At 43.9% G+C, this 21,083-nt stretch overlaps 1 protein-coding gene across 4 annotated transcripts in view; it reads right to left on the reverse strand.

The window, feature by feature from the left end:
- Positions 1 to 7,670: 7,670 nt before the first annotated feature.
- The window catches only part of TNFRSF11A (TNF receptor superfamily member 11a), a 61,627-nt gene continuing 48,214 nt past the window's right edge, over positions 7,671 to 21,083 (reverse strand). For 3 of the 4 annotated variants that reach the window (XM_057526772.1, XM_007192064.2, XM_057526773.1), the window contains one exon: positions 10,974 to 13,589. In XM_057526772.1, coding sequence (XP_057382755.1) covers positions 13,249 to 13,589 — 341 coding nt within the window. In that variant the 3' untranslated portion in view covers positions 10,974 to 13,248. Of the gene's footprint in view, positions 7,758 to 10,973; positions 13,590 to 21,083 lie in introns of those variants that run through there. The other variant, XM_057526775.1, reaches the window with a different exon arrangement.

The raw sequence follows: 21,083 nt of genomic DNA on the forward strand, positions 1-21,083 counted from the left end.
TCTCGTTTATCTGAAAAGTTAACTGGGGAGCCTGCGTATTCCTGGGACACCAAGTGAAGGCAGGTTTTTTTTTTTGTTTTTTTTTTTATAAATTTATTTATTTAATTTAATTTATTTATTTTTGGCTGTGTTGGGTCTTCGTTGCTGTGCGTGGGCTTTCTCTAGTTGCGGTGAGCAGGGACTACTCTTTGTTGCGGTGAGCAGGCTTGTCACTGTGGTGGGTTCTCTCATTGCAGAGCACGGGCTCTAGGCGGGTGGGCTCAGTAGTTGTGTCTCGCAGGCTCTAGAGCGCAGGCTCAGTAGTTGTGGCGCACGGGCTTAGTTGCTCCGTGGCATGTGGGATCTTCCCGGACCAGGGCTCGAACCCGTGTCCCCTGCATTGGCAGGTGGATTCTTAACCTCTGCGCTACCAGGGAAGCCCGAAGGCAGGTTTTTGAAGGGATGCTGTCAGGTCTTCAGGGAGGCAGTTGTGGGGTGGTGGGAAACAAGTTCTAGAGTCGGATTTGGTGGGACTGAGTTTTGTCACTTAATTAGCAACATGAGTAAGTTAACTAACCTCGCTGAGACTCAATTTCTCCAGCTCTACGTAGTTATGGGAGATAACACTTCCCTCATGAGTGGTTGATAGAATTAAATTTGAAAATTCATGAAACAGACTCTAGCACAAATTAGCACATAGTAGTTGCTTAATCAACGTTAGTTCCAACCTCTCCTCACATCTCCCTCTCTTATTTGGGATCAATCACTGAGGAAACAATTCTGTTGGAATTCTGAGGGATATGGTGAGTACTCTAGCCACTTGTGAAACTTCCATCTTCTCCCTTTCAGCTTCTGTGGGGCTTCAGTAGTTCAGAGTCAGAACCTGACTGACAATTCGCGGGTCAGCCCTTCAGGCCTGAAGATAACGGGCCCATCTGGAGGCCGTTCTAGCGAGACTAAACCAGGACAGCCCCTTGCCTACCTAGTAATTCAAACACTCGACAATTCTACCAGTGACAATTAGTTAAAATCATCACAGAAGCCTCCATGTTTTATTTGTAAAGTGCTGATTTTACAAATAATGTTCGCTTGGCTTGTGAATTGCTGCCAAGGGGGAAGGGAGAGTCCTGCCCAGGTGGCTCTCCACGTGCTTCCCTGTCACCCTGTGGCCGACACAACGTCACATTACTCTCAATATCCCTGGGTAACCAAGAACTGCCCAACCCATGCTCCAAAGATGGTGACTACTTCAAGCTGTGAGCCTCTGTCTTGATATTGGTTTACATAATTATTTTGATTACAAAGTGTTGATTCTCTAATTATGTTCCCTTTGCACTAATGCTGATTATTTAAAATTTGTTTGTAGCATGCCTGGATTGACTAGGAAAAAATCAGTTGGGCAATGAGGGGAATTAGAGGCAAATTGGGGACAACTCAGTATGTATTCTAAATTGGTTGTGCAGAATTCTGGAAGCAGATAAACCACATGTATCATATAGACAGCTAGCTTTAAAAAAAAAAAGCCATTTCCTACAAGAGAAATGAGAACAGTCCAAGGTTACCATTGTTCTTATTATGGTTTCAGTTTTCCCCAGAGCACAGGAATCTTCACATTCTTTTCAAAACAGCATTAAGGAAGTTGAAAGCTTCCTTTTAATGAAAGTATAACCTCATTTGAATGTTTAAAAATACCTCTTGAACACAGGATCAACTGCTAGACTACTTACTGCATGGGTATCAAGGATGTTGGTTGTAAAAGTTTTAATTACATAATAAGAGGGAAAAAGCCATAATTTAAGAGGGCAATTACCCAGAATAATTTACCTCATTATTAACTTCTTCGGATAGATCTAAAGCCCTCAGAAGCCTTGCTTTTAGGAAACAAAACAATATAAAGTCCGCTCGTCATTAGTAAACATTTGAAACTGTGTTTAGAGCCAGGTTGTGGACAATACCAAGCGCTGGCGAGGAGGGAGGGTGAGTAACTGACTCTCACACATTGCCATATTGCAAACACACACTTACCAGAGAGCCCAACAATCCCACTCCTAGGTATTTACTCAAGAGAAATGAAAACTATATCCACACAAAATTCTGGATGTGAAGATTTATAGCAGCTTTATTCACAATTACCCCAAACTGAAAATAACCCAAATGTTACTCATCTGGTGAACGGATAAACAAACTATATCCAGGCAAAAAGAATACTACTCAGCAATAAAAAGGAACAAACTACTGACACATGCAAAAACGAACACTGTGCTAAGTGAAAGAGGCCAGACTCAAACAGCTGCACACTGTATGGTTCCATCCATGGTGGAAAAGGCAAAGCTCTAGGGACACAGAACGGATCTGCAGGTGGCAGGGGCTGGTGGGAGGTGGGCAGTTTTCTACAAAGGAGCAAGGGGGGACTTTTGCAAAGATGTTGAAATGCTGTCTTGATTATGGTGGTGGTTACATGACGACATGCATTTGTTAGAATTCATAGAACTGCAGTCCTAGAAAAGGTGAATTTTACTGCAGGTACTAAATTATACTGACTCAATAAAACTGATTTAAAAACCAGTCATTTTGGGACTTCCTAAGTATCATGCTGATGTTGAATAAGCTTTCATTAACACTCTTGATGCAAACAAGTGTGGGTAAGGTGGGCAGGTCCTTTGTTCTTCAAATAACTAGCCCAGATGTTCTGCTATAGCTGCTTTGTTCCGTCTGAGCAGGAGACAGATGCACAGGTTGACAGGGCCCTGACTGACTGGAGTGCTCTCGGAGAACAGAGGTCACCATCTGCCCCTCCTGGAAGAGGTCCTCGATCCCGTGGACATCTGCTCGCCACCCACACCATCCATGGATGCTCAGATATGAAGTGTCAGATAACTGCTGAGTTCGTATTTGCTCAACTTTAAAGATCTCTCAACCATGCCATGGCGGCTGTTTCATTATTTATCGTAAATGCTGTAATGAACATACAGTCATTGACACAGATGTATAGGGCCCTGCAGCATTCACCCAGTGGATACGATCACAGACAAGTGCCCATGAGCTGCCGTCAGTGGGGCTGCTCATCCTTCTGACGTTGCCTGTGAGTCTACACTTGCTCTAGGTGCGAAAAAAGGAAAACCAGCATCATCCTATTCACAGAAAGGAATCCCTTTGGGGACACAGGGCCAACAGACTGTATGCTTAGGATATAAAGTGTCTAATGCAAAGTTTTAGGGCTCACTAATGAATTTGGGAAACTAAGTCTGATTATAATAAGAGGGTTTGGGGTTTTTAAAAAAATATTCGCATCATTGATTTATTCCACATACATCAGTTCTACTCTAGTGTACATAACTTTGCTATAGCCAAAAACAGAACACTTCAGAGGAAGCAAAACAGAGTGGATATAAACATGACCACAATCCACAAAGTCATTATAATAGTGGGCAGGAACGCAAACCTTGGGGCTTGGGTGCAAATCCCACACACGAGTTTTGTGAGCTTGTGGAAGTTCATTAATTTCACTGACCCTATTCTCTCTACTGTAAAGATAACAATAGTCACTTTGGATTTGCTGTGATGATTAAATGGGATTATATATATATATGTATATAACTTTGCAGGTGGCTTCAACAAATGGTAGTTATTTGCCCAGACGTTACCTATAACCCACGTGAGGTGAGGCTCTCTCTTTACCTTGAGTCAAACCCACATTCTTGTCTTCCTGTAAGAGGACTGTCAGTGATCACTGCTGCTCCTCCCCCGGAGGCCGCCACAAGTGGATTTACTTACAGCAGGAATTGAAGGTCAAGAGCAGAGTCGCAGAGTCCGCTGTCAGTGTGAGAGGCCGGGGCTTAGTGACGAATGACAGCTCAGCATTGGGCAAGGATTCTGGTCAGAGCTTAGGGCCCCTGGCTCTGCTGTCACACTGCACCTCAGTCCTGACATGTGAACTCTCATGGCGCCTAAGGTTTGTTTCTTTTATCACCGGGAATTATTTTTTCCCCGGATTTATTGACTGACATATAACATTGCGTTAAGTTTAACATATACAACGTGATGATTTGATACACATGCATATTGTGAAATGATTACCACAATAAACTTAGTTAACACCTCCATCACCTCACATAATTTTTTGGGATGAGAACATTTAAGATCTACTCTCCCAGCAACTTTCAAGTATTTAATACAGTATTGCTAACTAGAGTCACCACGCTGCACATGAGATCTCCAGAAGTTATTCCTCTTATAACTGGGATTTTGTAACTTTGACCAGCACCTCCCATTTCCCCACCTCCAGCCCCCTGGCAACTACTTCTGGTCTCTGTATCTGTGAGTTTGGCTTTTTTAGATTTCACATGCAAGTGACATCACACAGTATTTGTCTTTCTCTGTCTGACTTATTTCACTTAGCATACTGCCCTCGAGGTCCATCCATGTTGTCGCAAATGGCAGAATTGCCTTCTTCTTTTATGGCTGAATAATATATTGTCAGGAATTACTGCTCTATCCTTACTTTACCTTCAGAAGCATAGCCAGCTCTGGCTTAATAAAAATGCTTATTTTAAAAAGGAAGGCACATGAAGAACTCTTTTCTAAATAGTCCCACTTTTCCACCAACATCTTCAGAGCAGAACCCTAAATTGTGTCTTCCAACTAGAAAGATGTATCTTTCCTTGAGTCATTATTGATAGAACAGAAATTGGAAGAGAATGGAAGTCCTATAATGATCTTGTCCTCACTGTGTTTGCTTATGTTATCAGACCTCAGCAGTCGGGGCTACACATGGCTCAGGGGTCCAGCCTCCTCCATCTTCCTCTGGACACATTTCTGCCCACAGGCCTGACTGTCTCATAAAACAAATGCCTTGGGCTTCCCTGGTGGCGCAGTGGTTGAGAATCTGCCTGCCAATGCAGGGGACACGGGTTCGAGCCCTGGTCTGGGAAGATCCCACATGCCACGGAGCAACTGGGCCCGTGAGCCACAACTACTGAGCCTGCACGTCTGGAGCCTGTGCTCTGCAACAAGAGAGGCCACGATAGTGAGAGGCCCGCGCACCGCAATGAAGAGTGGCCCCCGCTTGCCGCAACCAGAGAAAGCCCTCGCACGGAAACGAAGACCCAACACAGACAAAAATAAATAAATAAATATTTTTTTTTAAAAAACAAAAAAACAAAAAAAAACAAGTGCCTTGTTTTATGTTAGTGGCCCTCCTTGGCCACTGATTGGACTGATCCATGTGATCTATGAATGGTATTCTGGTTGGAAAGTTGTGTTGAGATACCTAAAGTGTATCTCTTGGAATTTGGAACTGTCTTATGTATAAACTGGGTGTAGTTTATATCTATAAGGTTTATCTATACACATATACACATACACACAAATACATCTGGCCAGTGGGTAGTGGACACTGGAAATGAAAGGATTTGGGTGCTGAAGATTTGGGAAGAGAGCAGCTATTACCTGCACCACGCATAGCAAAGCTACGAGGGAGACAGAGAGAAACTGAGTCTGAGGGGGAACGTGAGGGGGCAAGAACAGAGGGGCTGTCTCTGGAGCTGCCTCCTTCCTGCGCTTCCAACATCTAAGGTTCATTTTTGAAATCCCTCCCTGAATTGACCTGATTTCACCACAGTGGGTTCCTTTGTGCAAGCTTGACTTTGAGGCAGTCAGAAATAGTTGTTGGTTTCAACTACCACTGAGCAGGCTTTAAGGGTTTAAACAACCATTTAAAACACAATGCTGGGCTTCCCTGGTGGGGCAGTGGTTAAGAATCCGCCTGCCGATGCAGGGGACACGGGTTCCAGCCCTGGTCCGGGAAGATCCCACGTGCCGCGGAGCAACTAAGCCCGTGCGCCACAACTACCGAGCCTGTGCTAGAGCCCACAACCCACAACTACTGAGTCTGTGCACCTAGAGCCCGTGCTCCGCAACAAGAGAAGCCACCACAATGAGAAGCCCGCCCACCGCAACGAAGAGTAGCCCCCGCGCACCGCAACTAGAGAAAGCCTGCGCGCAGCAACGAAGACCCAACACAGCCAAAAATAAACTAATTAATTAAAAACATAAATAAAACACAATGCTATGGATCCATACATGCAGCCAGAGGTTGAAATGGTGAGATTCGAGTCCAAACCCCACCTTTGTGTCTGAGGGGTCCTTTCCTAAGGAAGATGGGATCTGGACTTTGCCTTGACATGAAAGCAATATGCTCACCGGTGCAAGACGAATAAACAGGGTAATTTCCAAGAAAAAGTCACATTCTAAGAGAGTGACAGAGAATGGCTTGAGCAACAGGAAAAGAGGGAGAAAGCGACACAGAACGAGGGGACAGAGAAGAGGTCAGGGAAGTTGGAAAGGAAGAGTGCAGGAGGATGGGGGGCAGACACACAGAGAGACAAGACTCCCTGGTTCTGACACATTCTCATCGGTGACCCCTGCTCCATGGCATGGCCTCTCCCCATCTAGATTGTCCTTGTTTTCTGATTGGTTAAAAAAAGAGCTACTAATACCATCCCAGTCTATCTCAGAGGGAAGAAGTCAGGACCAGGGGAACACACATCCTACCCCTTCGCACATGCTCTTTTCTCTGACTGCACCATTGTGCAGCATGTGCCCTGGGAGACCAGTGCAGCTGGAATGGAGGAGGGTGGTGTGGGATGAACCTGGAGGGCTGGGGGCCGTGGAGTCCATGTGAAAGGTTTTGATCTCTTTGGGGTAGTTGTGGTCAAATTCATAAAGTCCTGATTCCTCTTTTCTATTATCTGTCCATCTCTGGCATGCCTGCTTCACCAGCTGCAAGTATAAATACAGCTGCACCTCTTTTCTTTTTCCTATTAATTGCTGGAGCCCCCATATGTCAAACAGCTCACATCTAAAGCCTCCCCCTCCAGGCATCCAAGAACCCCAAGGTCTTACTTGTTCCCAAGGGGAAATGTTCTCCTTCCAAATACCCCAGAGAAGATGAGAAAAGCTAGTGAGCTCAGCTGTGGTCTGTCACGGCCTCTGGTCACTGTCGAGCACTGTCCCACACATATAGATACTTGTGTGCTGTTGAGGGGAGGAGAGCCTCCAGGGATAATGCTGGACTTACCTCGCTCATGCTCAGCCACTGTCCCCAGAGCTGAGTGGGACGTGGCTGGGCCTGCAGGAGTGTCCACCGGTCAGCCCCAACAGTTCAGCACCAGCCCAGTGCTCCTAAGAACGCCTGGTGTCCTTTCTCCCAGGGGACCTCACATGGATGCTCTTAACCCTTCACGAAGCTCCTGAGTGTGGAACGTCTCAGGAGGTTGCTGGGCCTCCATGCAGCCCGGCCTTACTGCCCTCCCCTCCACTAGCTCTGCAGACCAAGGGCAACTGTGGAGCATTTTTGTCAGGGCACAACGGATCCCATTACACTCCAGCCAACAGATACCAACTGGCCTTAACTTCATAAGACCAGACCACCTTTCCCATGATAACAAAATCTATCCCATGGCTACCAGCTCCATTTCCAGACATAGGTGACAGCGGCATTTGGAGTTTGTTTTCATGGTTTCCCTCTCCCAGCACCTCATTATTATAATATTATTATTAATATATAAAATAATGAAATCAGAAAATATCAACAGAAAAACATTCCACGTTTCCAACCAAATAAAGACATTTATACCAGCATGTAAAACACAAAACTCACAGTTTCCATGGGTGAATGTGCTCCCTAGAAGCGTGACTGATGCATTCCATAAAGCCTTATAGGACATAGCAGCCCACAGAGCAAGCGACGGCTCTGGGCCCTGACACTGCGAGTCCCACTGTGAAAAGAGGTTTTATTGTAGAAACATTTACTCTGAAAAAATGTTACTGCTATACATATCCTGAACCTTAATTTTTTAATAAAATGAAAAATTGCGACATCTTTACTTTTTTACTAACGGTATTAAATACTTTCAGAATGCTCTAAAAGCTTTAAATATGTATTTTTCCATGGTTTCTTTGTCATTGAAATAAAAGGTCCTAAAAACCTATATATTCTCATCTCCGGAATATATAAAGAACTTTCAAAACACAATAAGAAAATAAACAACCCAATTAAAAAATAGGCAAAAGATTCGAACACACACTTCACCAAATAAGAGATAAAGATGGCCAAATAAACATATGAAAAGATGCTCAGTCATGGGCTGAAAATGTAAATTAAATTAAAGTCACAGTGACATCTATTAGAATGGCTAAAATTAAAATAAACCAACAACTGATGCTACCGAGTGCTGGTGAGGATACGGAGCAACTGGAACTCTCCTTCACTGCTGATGAAATGAAGGGAATGTAAAATGGTACAGCCACTTTGGAAAACAATTTCACAGTTTCTTATAGAGTTAAATATATATTTACCATATGATCCCACAATTCCACACCTGGGTATTTACCCAAGAGAAATGAAAACACATGTCCACACAAATTATTATAGCAGCTTTATTTGTAATTGCCCTAAGCCGGAAAGAATCCAAGTGTGGGTGAATAAGAATCCATACAACAGAATACTACTCAGCAATAAAAATGAACTAACTGCTGATGTACCCAATAACTTGGATGGATCTCAAGGGTATTATGCTATAATATTTGAAGAGTCTAAATTATAAATATAACTATTTCTATACAAAAAGTTTCTTAGAGAAATTTTCACTATAAACAGTGATATCAAGCCATAATGTAGGCTGAAAGGGTTAAGGAATTCTTTTAAATTAAATAGAATAAAGTTATGAAGGAAGGAATAACCCATTTCATTATATTAATTCAGCTCCTTAGCAGGGGCTGCCATGGGAGCATTGGTCCAGGGTTTCCAGAATCTGTGGCCCCCCTGCACTTCTGAGCTTGGCTTCAGTGATTCCACCTTACATGCTTGTGCCCACTGCTGACCCCACCCCTGCCCAATTTCAGGTACCCACGTATTTTTTTTTAATAAATTTATTTATTTATTTATTTACTTTTGGCTGCATTGGGTCTTTGTTGCTGCACGTGGGCTTTGTCTAGTTATGGCGAGTGGGGGCTACTCTTCGTTGCGGTGCACGGGCTTCTCATTGCAGTGGCTTCTCTTGTTGCGGAGCATGGGCTCTAGGTGCACAGGTTTCAGTTGTTGTGGCACACGGGCTCAGTAGTTGTGGCACGTGGGTTCAGTAGTTGTGGCTTGCGAGCTGTAGAGCGCAGGCTCAGTAGTTGTGGTGCACGGGCTTAGCTGCACCGCAGCATGTGGGATCTTCCCGGACCAGGACTTGAACCCATGTCCCCTGCATTGGCAGGCAGATTCTTAACCACTGTGATACCAGGGAAGTCCTACCCACCTATTTTTGGAAAGGCTTTAGTAGTTGCAAAGTAGTCTGTTCACCAGCATAGCCCTGGGGAGTCAGGAATTCCACAGATAACCCCTCCTTGTGCCCTGGAGCACAGCAATATGTCTTCCCCAGAAATCTAGGACATCCCAGACTCCTTGGAACTCTGCAGCTATCTTCATCTCCTTTCTCAGGGATGCTCGGGGCCCAAGCATCAAAAGCACATTAAATAAAAATGATGACTCACCAACCGAATGTTTAGGCCTTTGAATGATTTATCCTTTCTCGCAAAAAGAGGTTATGCAACTCATGCCCAGAGCACCCCAGAGCTCCCCAAAGCAGATGGCCAAGGAGAGTCATGTGCCATCAGAGACTGTCAAAGAGCAAACATTTCAAAATTATGCCTCTTCCACTGAAGACACTACTTCTGCTCAAGCTCACCCTTTTGCCCAGTACCTAACCATAAAGAGTTTGTTTGTTGAATCAGCCTAAAGGGTGAACAGGACATCGTTTATCTGTTTATGTAGCAGGTTCTTCTACCCAAAGGATCTCACCAGTTTTCTTGACTTTACAAATCGTCACTTTTCCACGATCTGTGCCAATGGAATGCAGTAGTACCATAGACCCAGTTCCCTCATCATGGATATTTGGCTTTGGAAGGAATCTCAATACTTAAATATGAACGTAGGAGTCTCTCATTTGTAGGAATTGACTGTACTCTGTATCAAAGGAATCTGGTCACCAGAGAAAGAATCACTTATTGGGGGCTGGGAAACGTTCCTCTCCTGCTCCCAGCGGCACTCTCCCCAGCACCATCTGATTATGAACAATGTTCCCGTGGTAGAGATGGCGAAAGGGCCCCATTCTCCCCTCCTTGTATCTACCACTCTCTCAGTGTCACCCTGCAACTCTGTGTCCTCACCCCTTCAATCTGGCTACCCTGTGTCTTACTTTGGCCAACAGAATGTGGCAGAAGTGATAGCACACCAGTTCAAGCCTAGGTCTCAAAAAGCCTGATATGGTTTTGTTTGCTCTCGGAACCCAGGCACCACCATGAGAAGAAGGCCAGGGCAGCCTGCTGGGAGGACGAGGGACCGCGTGGACAGGGCTCAGTCCGGCCAGCCTTCCCCCAGCCAGTCAGCCTGCAAGCCGCACGCAGGTCAGCAAGCCCAGCTGGGCTCGTCCAGGCCTCATGAACCAACCGAGCTGAGCCAACCCACAGGGCTGGGAGCTAGATCAATGGTGGTTGTTTTAAACCACTAAGTTTTGGGGTAGCTTGTTACACAGCAAGAGCCCTCTTTTCCCTTGCCATAGGAAGGTTCCAATACCTCACATTCAAACTACTCTTTGTGCTTGCAGGTAGAGAGAAGAAATTAATTCTTCCTACTTCTGATAGCTGAATTAGGTGTGGGTAGAAAACACGAGACTCCATTTCCGTTTCAACTCTTTCACTGCCTAGCCAACCTACATTTTAAAGAATTTTACTTATGAGATCAATGGTAGATATATTATTAAAACAAGGCACTTTCTGTCCCAACTCTTGTTGAGGTTTCTACCAATGACACCATATAACTAACATTTGATACCACAGCACATCATAGAGATCAGAAAGACGTCAGATCATTATTTCACAAAAAGCTTTGTTTAAACAAGCCATGAAAAAAAATTTTTATCATCAAATATAAGTTTAATAATCTCTTTATCACATTCCCCAGTTTTTCATTATTGTCTTCATTTCATTCTGTTTACATTTGTCATATACATCTCTATAATACACAGACACAGACCTATATTTGCTATATACCTCCTATCATTTAATTGTCTTTGGATCAATATAGAATCAGTAGGGATCAGCGTGGGAAAGAATACTACCTTTTTCTGAAAGTAGATTCTTATGTATTTATTTAGCACCTTTTATTTAAGGAGCTCAAGATACTTTAACATTCACTGTAGCATCCTTATGTTATCTCTAGTTTGGGAAAATGTCAAAAATTAGTGCCTTTTTATAGGAAAAAAAAGGAAAGTATCAGTGAGATGATGACAGTCACAGCAGAAACTTGGGTCTTTAGCTCAGCCTTCTCCTTTGTGAACTATACTTTGTTTAACATGTCAAAAGTTTTAATGGTTTCTTCCATTTTTATAACATCTCTCTTTGGATGGATGTGAACTAAAAGGGCAGCACAGACAGTAAATTCCCACCAATGGATCATCCTGGCAACACAGTTATTTCCTGCAGTTTTTCATGTCCGCTAAGAAGCCCCATAAATTATAGAACCACCTCCGCTTCTCCATTAAAAGTCATAATTGATGGTTACTATTCTAGCATTTCCAAGAGACCTGCAACCAACAGGGAGAAACCAGTGATCAACGATCATTCCCTTCAGCTGGGCATTTGTGGCCATTAAAGTCTGGGCAGTGACCACTATCAGCACTCTTAAAACCAACCAGATCTGCAAAATTAATTTTAATGTGCTTAGATATTTTAATTTTAGTATTTGAGGAGAACAAATGCTCACTGGCCACAACAGATGAAACATCCTAGGTAATTCCTTTCAATCTGACTCACATTGTATGTTTCCTCACAAGAGCACTGATGCTAAGAGAAAAGCACCTCTATGATAAGTTTTCTTAAATTCACAATATAAGGATTTGGTTTTTAATGTAAACGCATGGAAAATAATGTTTTCCACTTCTACAAGGCTAAATTACAGATACACGATTTTTTAGGAAGAAAATGGTGCCTACTGCCTAAACACATTTATGCTATTCTTGTTTAGAAAGAAAACAAATGCACAACTTTATTCTTCCTTTCTTGAACTTTCCTGGCACCTTCCTTTCACCGTGTGTGCAGGCCATCCCATGTCCTACTCATTTTCCACATCTTTTCCAGGGAGACATCAAGAATAAGAATGCCAAGTGCAGCAACTTGGATTTAGAGATTTAGTTTCCCAAGTACCTGATTGCCTCTGCTGGGAAGGGTACTGCATTCACCCGGGGGGAATGAACCATTTTGAGATGGAGTAAAGGAGGCAGACACGAATTGCAACTTAGTGCTGCCTAGAAATTGACACAAACTTAAAAAACATTCAGGGGGAAAATGGGGTTTCCCCTTTTCCTTCGTTTAGAAAACTGAGAACTCAGAAAAGTTTCCGAACGCTAAAAGTCCCTCCTCTTGCTCTCTGAGCCTCCCCCAGGCTTCACATTTCCAGCCTTCTTCCAAAAGTGCTTAGTGCAGATTCCTCACCTCTCCCCACTCTCGCCGTCACCCAAACACAGGCATCTACTCGTGAGAAGGGACCAAAAGAAAACGTATAAAGAAGACCATCACCCTTAGGAGACTTTTCAAGAAAATTGTTAAATAGTAAAAAGAAAAAAGGGCGGACAGTATCAAGAGAAACGTTATGAGAGACAGTGAAATACAAATATCAAATATGGAGGACGGGGTGGGGGGAGGGATACAGACCCAAATAGAACAGGACAGCCATAAAAACAGATGCCATAAAGAGACAAACTACTGATGAACTAACAATGGGAGCTGGAAGTAGAAGAAGAAAAACTATAGAAGGAGATAAAAAGTGGAGTAACCGAGGAGAGCAACGTGTACCTGTGCAATTAGTTGCCACGTGACTGTGGATGGAAGTGAGTAGTAATAACAAATGTACTTTTGTTTGCTTGTTTGTTTTTAAAGTCCCCGATTCTATTTAGAACAAAATGGATAAAGAACGTCCGGTCATTTGACGCAGGTGTACCGAACGGAGGGGCGGCAAGGCACACCTCTGGGGCCACGGCCCCGCCCCATCCCAGGCCCCGCCCTCAGCCCCGCCCAGGCGCGGGTGCGCGGCAGCGTCGTCAGGTGGGGACGCGGCTCCCGACGTGCGCGGCGCAGAGGGCGGGATGGAAGGCCCGCAGCTCCGCGCCCGCCCGGCTGCATCGCGGCTCCGAGGGGCGCTGCGAATCGCAGCGGGTTCTCGGCTGCTCAGCGCCGCGTCTCGGGCGCGCCGGCCTCGGCCTCCCCCTGCTCCTGCACCGGCCGCGAGGCCTTGTCGGGCCCGGGGGCGCCTCGCTCCTGCAGCCCCGGGCCCACCTCGAGGCCGGCGCACGTGTCCGGGAAGCGCGGCCCGAGGCCGGCGAACGAGTCGCAGCACGGCGGGCTCTCCTCCTGCACCGGGCGGCCCACCGGCTCCCCCGCGCCGCCGCCCGGCCCCGCCGGCCCCTCCTGCGAGTTCTGACTGACGTAGACCACGATGATGTCGCCCTTGAAATTCATCACCTGCCCGCTGGAAATAAACGTGGAGTTACTGTTTCCAGTCACATTTCCTACAAGGGGAGAGGAAGAGAGAACACGCAGAGGGTGAGTCATCATCAGTTCTGGGCGAGAACTTGGTCTTGTGAGAGGAAAGTTTCCCAATGAATGGAGGGGCGCTGGCGCCCCAGCCCTCTCACGGGCGGCCCCTCCTCACCCACCCGTCTCCTAAAATGCATGGGGCGCTCCCCGGGGTTCCTTCCTTTGCCGTCTCACCCGGCCTGACGGAGGTGGAGGAAGGAAGAAGGGAGGGAGAGAGAAAGAAGACGAGGGAAGAGAAGCACGACAGTGGGCCATCCTCAAGTTTTGTCGTTGGCCACATTGACCTCGGGGGACACTGGCAGGAGAGCCCGCCCGCATTGCAGAATCACAGACGGGATTCAGATGTTGCAAAAGGGTGTGCGCACGTGATGGATACACAGCAAACACAGCCAATGGCTCAGCAATGGTCAAATGCATCAGGAAGGGAAGCAAAGGCTGCAGCGAAGGTTGCTGCCCGTTAGGACCCTGGAGGCCACCGCAGCCCAGCCTCCTCTCTGACCAGACTCTTTCGCATCTTTTCACCCTCCCTGGAGAGGTCCCTAAGCTCAGCCCTGGAGGGCCATGGGGCCACCCGGGCTCAGTATTTAGCAGAAATTAATTTCCTTAACATTTTTTTAAACTCCTAGAAAAAAAAGAGATTCACAAGACTAAAATGGAGAAAAGCCAACCAACCAAACAAAAACAATCTTACAAATCACTCTTTCCTTCTGATCCCTGGGAGGTGTTTTGTCCTCAGGGGGTTCTATCATCACTTTTTGTGGGTGACTGGATTTAGCCAGTCTTTAATTAGTGGGCCTTTTGAAAAACAAATAGAAAGTTCAACAACTGTTAGGAAACCTACTACCTCTTATTCTCCTATGTTAAAGACTGATGCTCTACAAATGACCCAGGTGAAAATAAATGCCACAAACCAAGCAGATGCAGTAATGCCCCAACACTCAGCATCACAAGCAGAATCTTTCAGCCTGACCAGGGAAGGCGAACATAAAAACAGTGCCTCACTATTAACCTCATCTTTTTTTTTTTTCTTCTGTGTTGTGACAAAGCTTAATAATAATTACACAAATAAAATCGTTTCTGTCATTACTCTCCATGAAGAGATTTCTCCCAAATGTGGAAGGCATATTTTGGATGGTCTGACTGAAATACCAACAGCATTCAGGAAATACCAGGAGCCTTCCCTCCACCCACAGGGTACCTTCAGAGATCCTGAGACAGGCACAGTGGCCCATTACGGGGATTTCAATGAAAACAGAGATTTCAAATATGAGCAACAAATTGAAAGTCACAAGGAAGGATTTGTGACTCACGCTCTTTCTCCCGTTGGCAGTTGTATTGGGGATGTTCCTAGATGGGTGGTGGCAGGGATTTATTTGCCTGTTAATTCTCCCAAGCGACTTGGGCAAGTACAGCTAGTATTCCATTCACCAACTAGGCAGATTGACCCATGTTCTCCATTACCTCTAAAATACACAGACATGATCCAGCAATCCCACTCCTGGGCATATATCCAGAGAAAACTATTGTTGGAAAGGATACATGCACCCCAATGTTCACTGCAGTGCTGTTTACAAGAGCCAAGACATGGAAACAACCTAAATGTCTATCAACAGATGAATGGATAAAGAGAATCCATTGTGGTACGTATATACAATGGAATATTACTCAGCCATTAAAAAGAATGAAATAATGCCATTTGCAGCAACATGGATGGACCTAGAGATTATCATACTAAGTGAAGTTAAGTCAGACAGAGAAAGACAAACATCATATGATATCACTTAAATGTGGAATCTAAAAAAAATGATACAAATGAACTTGTTTACAAAACAGAAACAGACTCATAGACTTAGAAAACAAACTTATGGTTACCAAAGGGGAAAGGTGGAGGGGGAGGATAAATTGGGGGTTTGGGATTGACATATACACACTACTATATTTAAAATAGATAACCAACAGAGACCTACTGTATAGCATACGTAACTCTACTCAATGTTCGCAATAACCTAAATTGGGAAAGAATTTGAAAAAGAATAGATATATGTATATGCATAACTGAATCGCTTTGCTGTACACCTGAAACTAACACAACACTGAATCAACTATCCTCCAATATAAAATAAAAATTAAAAAGAAACATAGACAGGTGCTCATAACATCAAGCGTACTTTACGCTACAGGTCTACTCTCTATTATGCCTATGTCTTTCTGCTCTCACCAGCTACCAAGTTAGTTCTTAAGTCTGCTTTTAACTAGTTGAACCTATTAGGAAATGTAATGAAATACAAGTGTACCTCGTTTTCTTGCTCTTGGGTTTACTGTGCTTTGAAAATACTGCGTTTTTTACAAGTTGAAAGTCTGTGGCAACCCTGCATTGTCAGATGATGGTTAGCATTTTTGGCAATAAGTATTTTTAAACTGAGTATGTACATTATTTTTTTAGACATGCCATTGCACACTTAATAGACTACAGTATAGTGTAAACATAACTTTATATGCACTGGGAAACCAAAAAAATTCGTGTGACTCACTTTATTGTGGTGTTTGCTTTATTGCGGTGGCCTGGAACTGAACCTGCAGTATCTCCAAGGTCTGTCTGTATCTTTATGTAAAGGTGTGAAATGTAAGTGTGAAAAAAAGGCAAATGTTTCTAAGAAAACTAAAGTGAATGCTTTGCAAGGACCCAAATAAATGTGAGCCACTAAACGCAAAACAAAAGGCATCAGCAAGCTGCTGAACTGGTGTGTGGTGGCGGGGACAAGGCAGCTGTTAAAAGAAAAAATGAAAAAGAGACTTTAAAAATGCAGAAGGAGTTTGCAGTCAGACTTGTTATGCCTGGAAATTAAGATGGTGTGGTTAACGTGAAAAAGGCTCAGGAAACTATATATACAGCCAACACATATGTCGCTATACTAAAAAATCAGTGTGTGAATGCAAGTTATATGTTTTAAGTTTAAAAAGATGTTGAAGAGGTGAAGTTGTAGATGACTTTTTCAAGTAACTCAACAACTACTAGCTGAGAGCTGATATAAGGTCTCTACTGTAGCAGCAGCAGCATGAATGAGCATAATAACACAGAAGTCTTCCTAGTTGAGGGATCACTAGTTAACAGGAAAAGTCAAAGTGAGAAATCAAAAATAATATGTGTATACCATAAACCATATTCTAATTTAAAATGTACTGTTTAAAAATAAAAAAATAAAAAATATAAAAATAAAAAATAGAATACCATGATTATTTAGTAAGAGCAGCAAATTTAAGTTGCTTTAAAGTATGATTTTTTTCTTGGTATAATTCCTTTAGCTTTTTATTATTACAACATTGAAGAACATCATGATTCTGTTGTTCTTCAAGATCATGTAAACCTACACACAGGGCAGTGCTAGCCACTGCGTGATTGATCTATGGTCTTGAATTTAATATCTATTTTGTCCTCTTCATATGGATTTATCTGTTTATGTCATGGTATATATAATTTCTCCATCATTTAAAATTTTATTTTCCAACAAATCATCATCATGACTCCATTGTTGTTTACCTTCCTCGTCAGAATCTTCAGTTTGTCTGAACTCAGATAAAAACCTATTTTTTTTTTTAACCATTACCTTACACATCAAGATTTTGTGTTAAACTTTTCTTCTTAAGAATTTCATTCCAGGGGACTTCCCTGGCGGTCCAGTGGTTAAGACTCCACGCTTCCAACATAAGGGGCACGGGTTTGATCCCTGGTCAGGGAACTAAGATCCCACATGCCATGCAGCCAAAAAACCAAAAAAAAAAAAAAAGTCATTCCATGCCTTTGCCTCATGGTCAACAATATATTTTTGATATATTCTATAGGATCGATATCCTTATTTTCTATATTTTTTTCCAAATGGAACTCAAACCCTTTTTCCTAAGAAATATATTGAAACATTTCGTAATTCTTCGATCCATAGACTGGATCAAGAATATTATTCTTGTGGGGGGCACAGTAGGGAGGGGAGAACCAAAAAAAGGCCTTTAAACTCCTGAACGATTAGGATGTAAAGAAAAGCTACCTAGAAAGAGTATGAGATTCTCAAACAATTTTATTCTTCATGTGTTTCTTCATCGAAAGTACAATTAATGACAAAAACTACCTTCGATCAAGTCCAAGTCTGTTCCATTCACACTGACTTTTATGAGAGTAGTAAACTGGTACAGACTAAACTTTAAAAAGCTCTACTTATTTGCCAGTAACAGTTAGTGACAGCAGAGCCATCTTCAGGGGCATGTGACTTGTGCAGTCGCACAGGGCCCTGTGCTCAGAAGGGCCCCGTGCTTGTTTAATGTTCTGTTGTCATCATCTTGAAATTCTTTTTTTTTTTTTTTTTTTAAATTTATTTATGTATTTATTTATGGCTGTGTTGGGTCTTCGTTTCTGTGTGAGGGCTTTCTCCAGTTGCGGCGAGCGGGGGCCACTCTTCATCGCGGTGCGCAGGCCTCTCACTATTGCAGCCTCTCTTGTTGCGGAGCACAGGCTCCAGACGCGCAGGCTCAGTAGTTGTGGCTCATAGGCCTAGTTGCTCCGCGGCATGTGGGATCTTCCCAGACCAGGGCTCGAACGCGTGTCCCCTGCATTGGCAGGCAGATTCTCAACCACTGCGCCACCAGGGAAGCCCCATCTTGAAATTCTTACTAATTTTTGCACAACGGGCTTCATATATGCACTTTTCACTGGGCTCTGGAAACTTTGTAGCAGGTGGCAGACAGCTATAAGGAGTGCTGCTCTGTTTCCCCCTCCCTCCTCACTGATGCTCTAATTTAATGTTACTCTTTTTGGAGGTAACATCTTATAAGTTGGACATGTTTCAATATTGCAGACACATTTGCCGATCTAATTTTCTCTATTGATAAAGAACTCAACGTTCGGTAAAACTCTGAGTTGCAGAGGCTACCCACCGGTGCTCCTAAAATGTGGACTCTATGATATGTTTCCCTGGTGTTCAAGCCACTTGCCACCCGCTATAAAACTTTCAACACCCACTTTCTGATAGAGAACTGAGGCTTGTCCCTTTGAGAAAAGGTCTGCTGACTGTGTCAATTATACCTGTCAGGCTTTGCCTCCGATCTCATTTTGGTTTCTTTAAAGTGAAATGAGAACCAAGCCAGCTGCCAAGCAGTCTAAGTGCAGAATCCTTCTAGAGTTTTATTGCCTCAGCCTTTTATCACCTCACCCTCTCAACTTCAACAGCACAAAGATTTTAGCAGCTCATTCTTTGAATCTTCCTGAAGCACTTAATAGTTTTCATTGAAATAATTCTCATGCTTATCAACTTCATTTTTTTTTTTTAACCAGTTAATGCAACAGTTAAAGTTTTAAATTACAACAGGATCAACTCACGCTCATAGGACTGGGCAGACCTGTGGATTTTAGTAAGCGTGGCCATTCTCTGGGCGGCAGCAGAAGGTCTGGGGTGTCCTAGAGTGACCCATTAGCTGTGAGTAATCAGTGTGCTGTCGGCTTCCGTCAGGCCACTCTACAGAGGTTAGGAGGATGTGGGCTAATCTATGGTTAAGTGAAGCTAGATTAAGATTAAGCTAGGTCACTATTACAATACTAATAGTGATGGAACACCTCAAATCCGGAATTTACTGCATGCTCCCTCTGTGCCAGGCTGGCTGCATTACAAACACCAGCTCCCAGTTCCTCCTCATGTGAGCATTCCAGGCTTGCTTCTTTTCCCCCCTCTATGACTGACATGGCTTCAGGGATGAAAACTGCCTAACAGTCTTCTTTCTCCAGCCTCATCACAATGCAGACTCACCTGCAAGTAATCTACTAACATCCGTGGCATCCTAGTCTCACCTGTCTCAACTTCAACAGCAAAGAGCTTTTAGCAGCTTAGAGTGGTGTTTCACTCTCTTAAGAGCATGACTGGTTCCATATGTATGTGTTAGCAGACGGTAGTTGTTTTTCTCTTTCTGACTTACTTCACTCTGTATGACAGCCTCTAGGTCCATCCACCTCACTACAAATAACTCAATTTTGTTCCTTTTTATGGCTGAGTAATATTCCATTGTATATATGCGCCACATCTTCTTTATCCATTCGTCTGTCGATGGACACTTAGGTTGCTTCCATGTCCTGGCTATTGTAAATAGAGCTGCAATGAACATTTTGGTACATGACTGTTTTTTGTTTTTTTGTTTTTTTTTAAATATATTTATTTATTTATTTATTTTTGGCTGTGTTGGGTCTTCGTTTCTGTGCCAGGGCTTTCTCTAGTTGCGGCGAGCAGGGGCCACTCTTCATCGCGGTGCGCAGGCCTCTCACTATCGTGGCCTCTCTTGTTGCGGAGCACAGGCTCCAGACGCGTAGGCTCAGTAGTTGTGGCTCACGGGCCCAGCCGCTCCGCGGCATGTGGGATCTTCCCAGACCAGGGCTCGAACCCGTGTCCCCTGCATTGGCAGGCAGATTCTCAACCACTGCGCCACCAGGGAAGCCCCATGACTGTTTTTGAATTATGGTTTTCTCAGGGTATATGCCCAGTAGTGGGATTGCTGGGTCGTATTGAAGAAAAAAAAAAAAAAAAAAGGTCATGAAGAACCTAGGGGCAAGACAGGAATAAAGACACAGACCTACTAGAGAATGGACTTGAGGATATGGGGAGGGGGAAGGGTAAGCTGTGACAAAGTGAGAGAGTGGCATGGACATATATACACTACCAAACGTAAAATAGATAGCTAGTGGGAAGCAGCCGCATAGCACAGGGAGATCAGCTCGGTTGCTTTATGATCACCTAGAGGGGTGGGATGGGGAGGGTGGGAGGGAGGGAGATGCAAGAGGGAAGAGAAATGGGAACATATGTATATGTATAACTGATTCACTTTGTTATAAAGCAGAAACTAACACACCATTGTAAAGCAATTATACTCCAATAAAGATGTTAAAAAAAAAAGAAGAACATGACTGGTGACTAAAAGGGTGGTGGTTTCAGTGGCGGCCCGAGTACAGGAGGGACAGAAATGGGGTTGGGACAGAGGAGAGTGCAGGACCCTGAAAGCTCTGGTCCTGCCCTGGCTCGGCATCCACTAGCTGTGGAATTGGGACAAACTACCTAACAACTCGGTCTGCTCTTTATGAAACGAGCATCAGTTTTCAAGCCCAGCTAGCCTGGCAGCGTGAAGCCGCCCAGAGCAGGCATATGATAAATGTTAAATGAATGAATAAATGAATGCGTGAATAGCCAGCAGGATGGCATAGGGTCAAACAAGACGATGGATTTGAAAATGCTTGGGAAATAGCACAGAATTTCTCACAGTTGCAATGCTGGCATCATTACTCCCAGAATGTAATGTTTGTGCTCATGGAACTCCCCAGGAAACGAGATTCGGGAAATGTACTGAGCGGTCATGTTATGTTTCCATCCCTGTCTTGTTGAAGGACTTCAAAATACCTTGAAGACTGAAAGGGCACTTACCTCTAGCAATCTAACCAACTT

This window comes from Balaenoptera acutorostrata, chromosome 13 (genome assembly GCF_949987535.1).
Source record: "Balaenoptera acutorostrata chromosome 13, mBalAcu1.1, whole genome shotgun sequence".
Lineage (NCBI taxonomy): Eukaryota > Metazoa > Chordata > Mammalia > Artiodactyla > Balaenopteridae > Balaenoptera > Balaenoptera acutorostrata.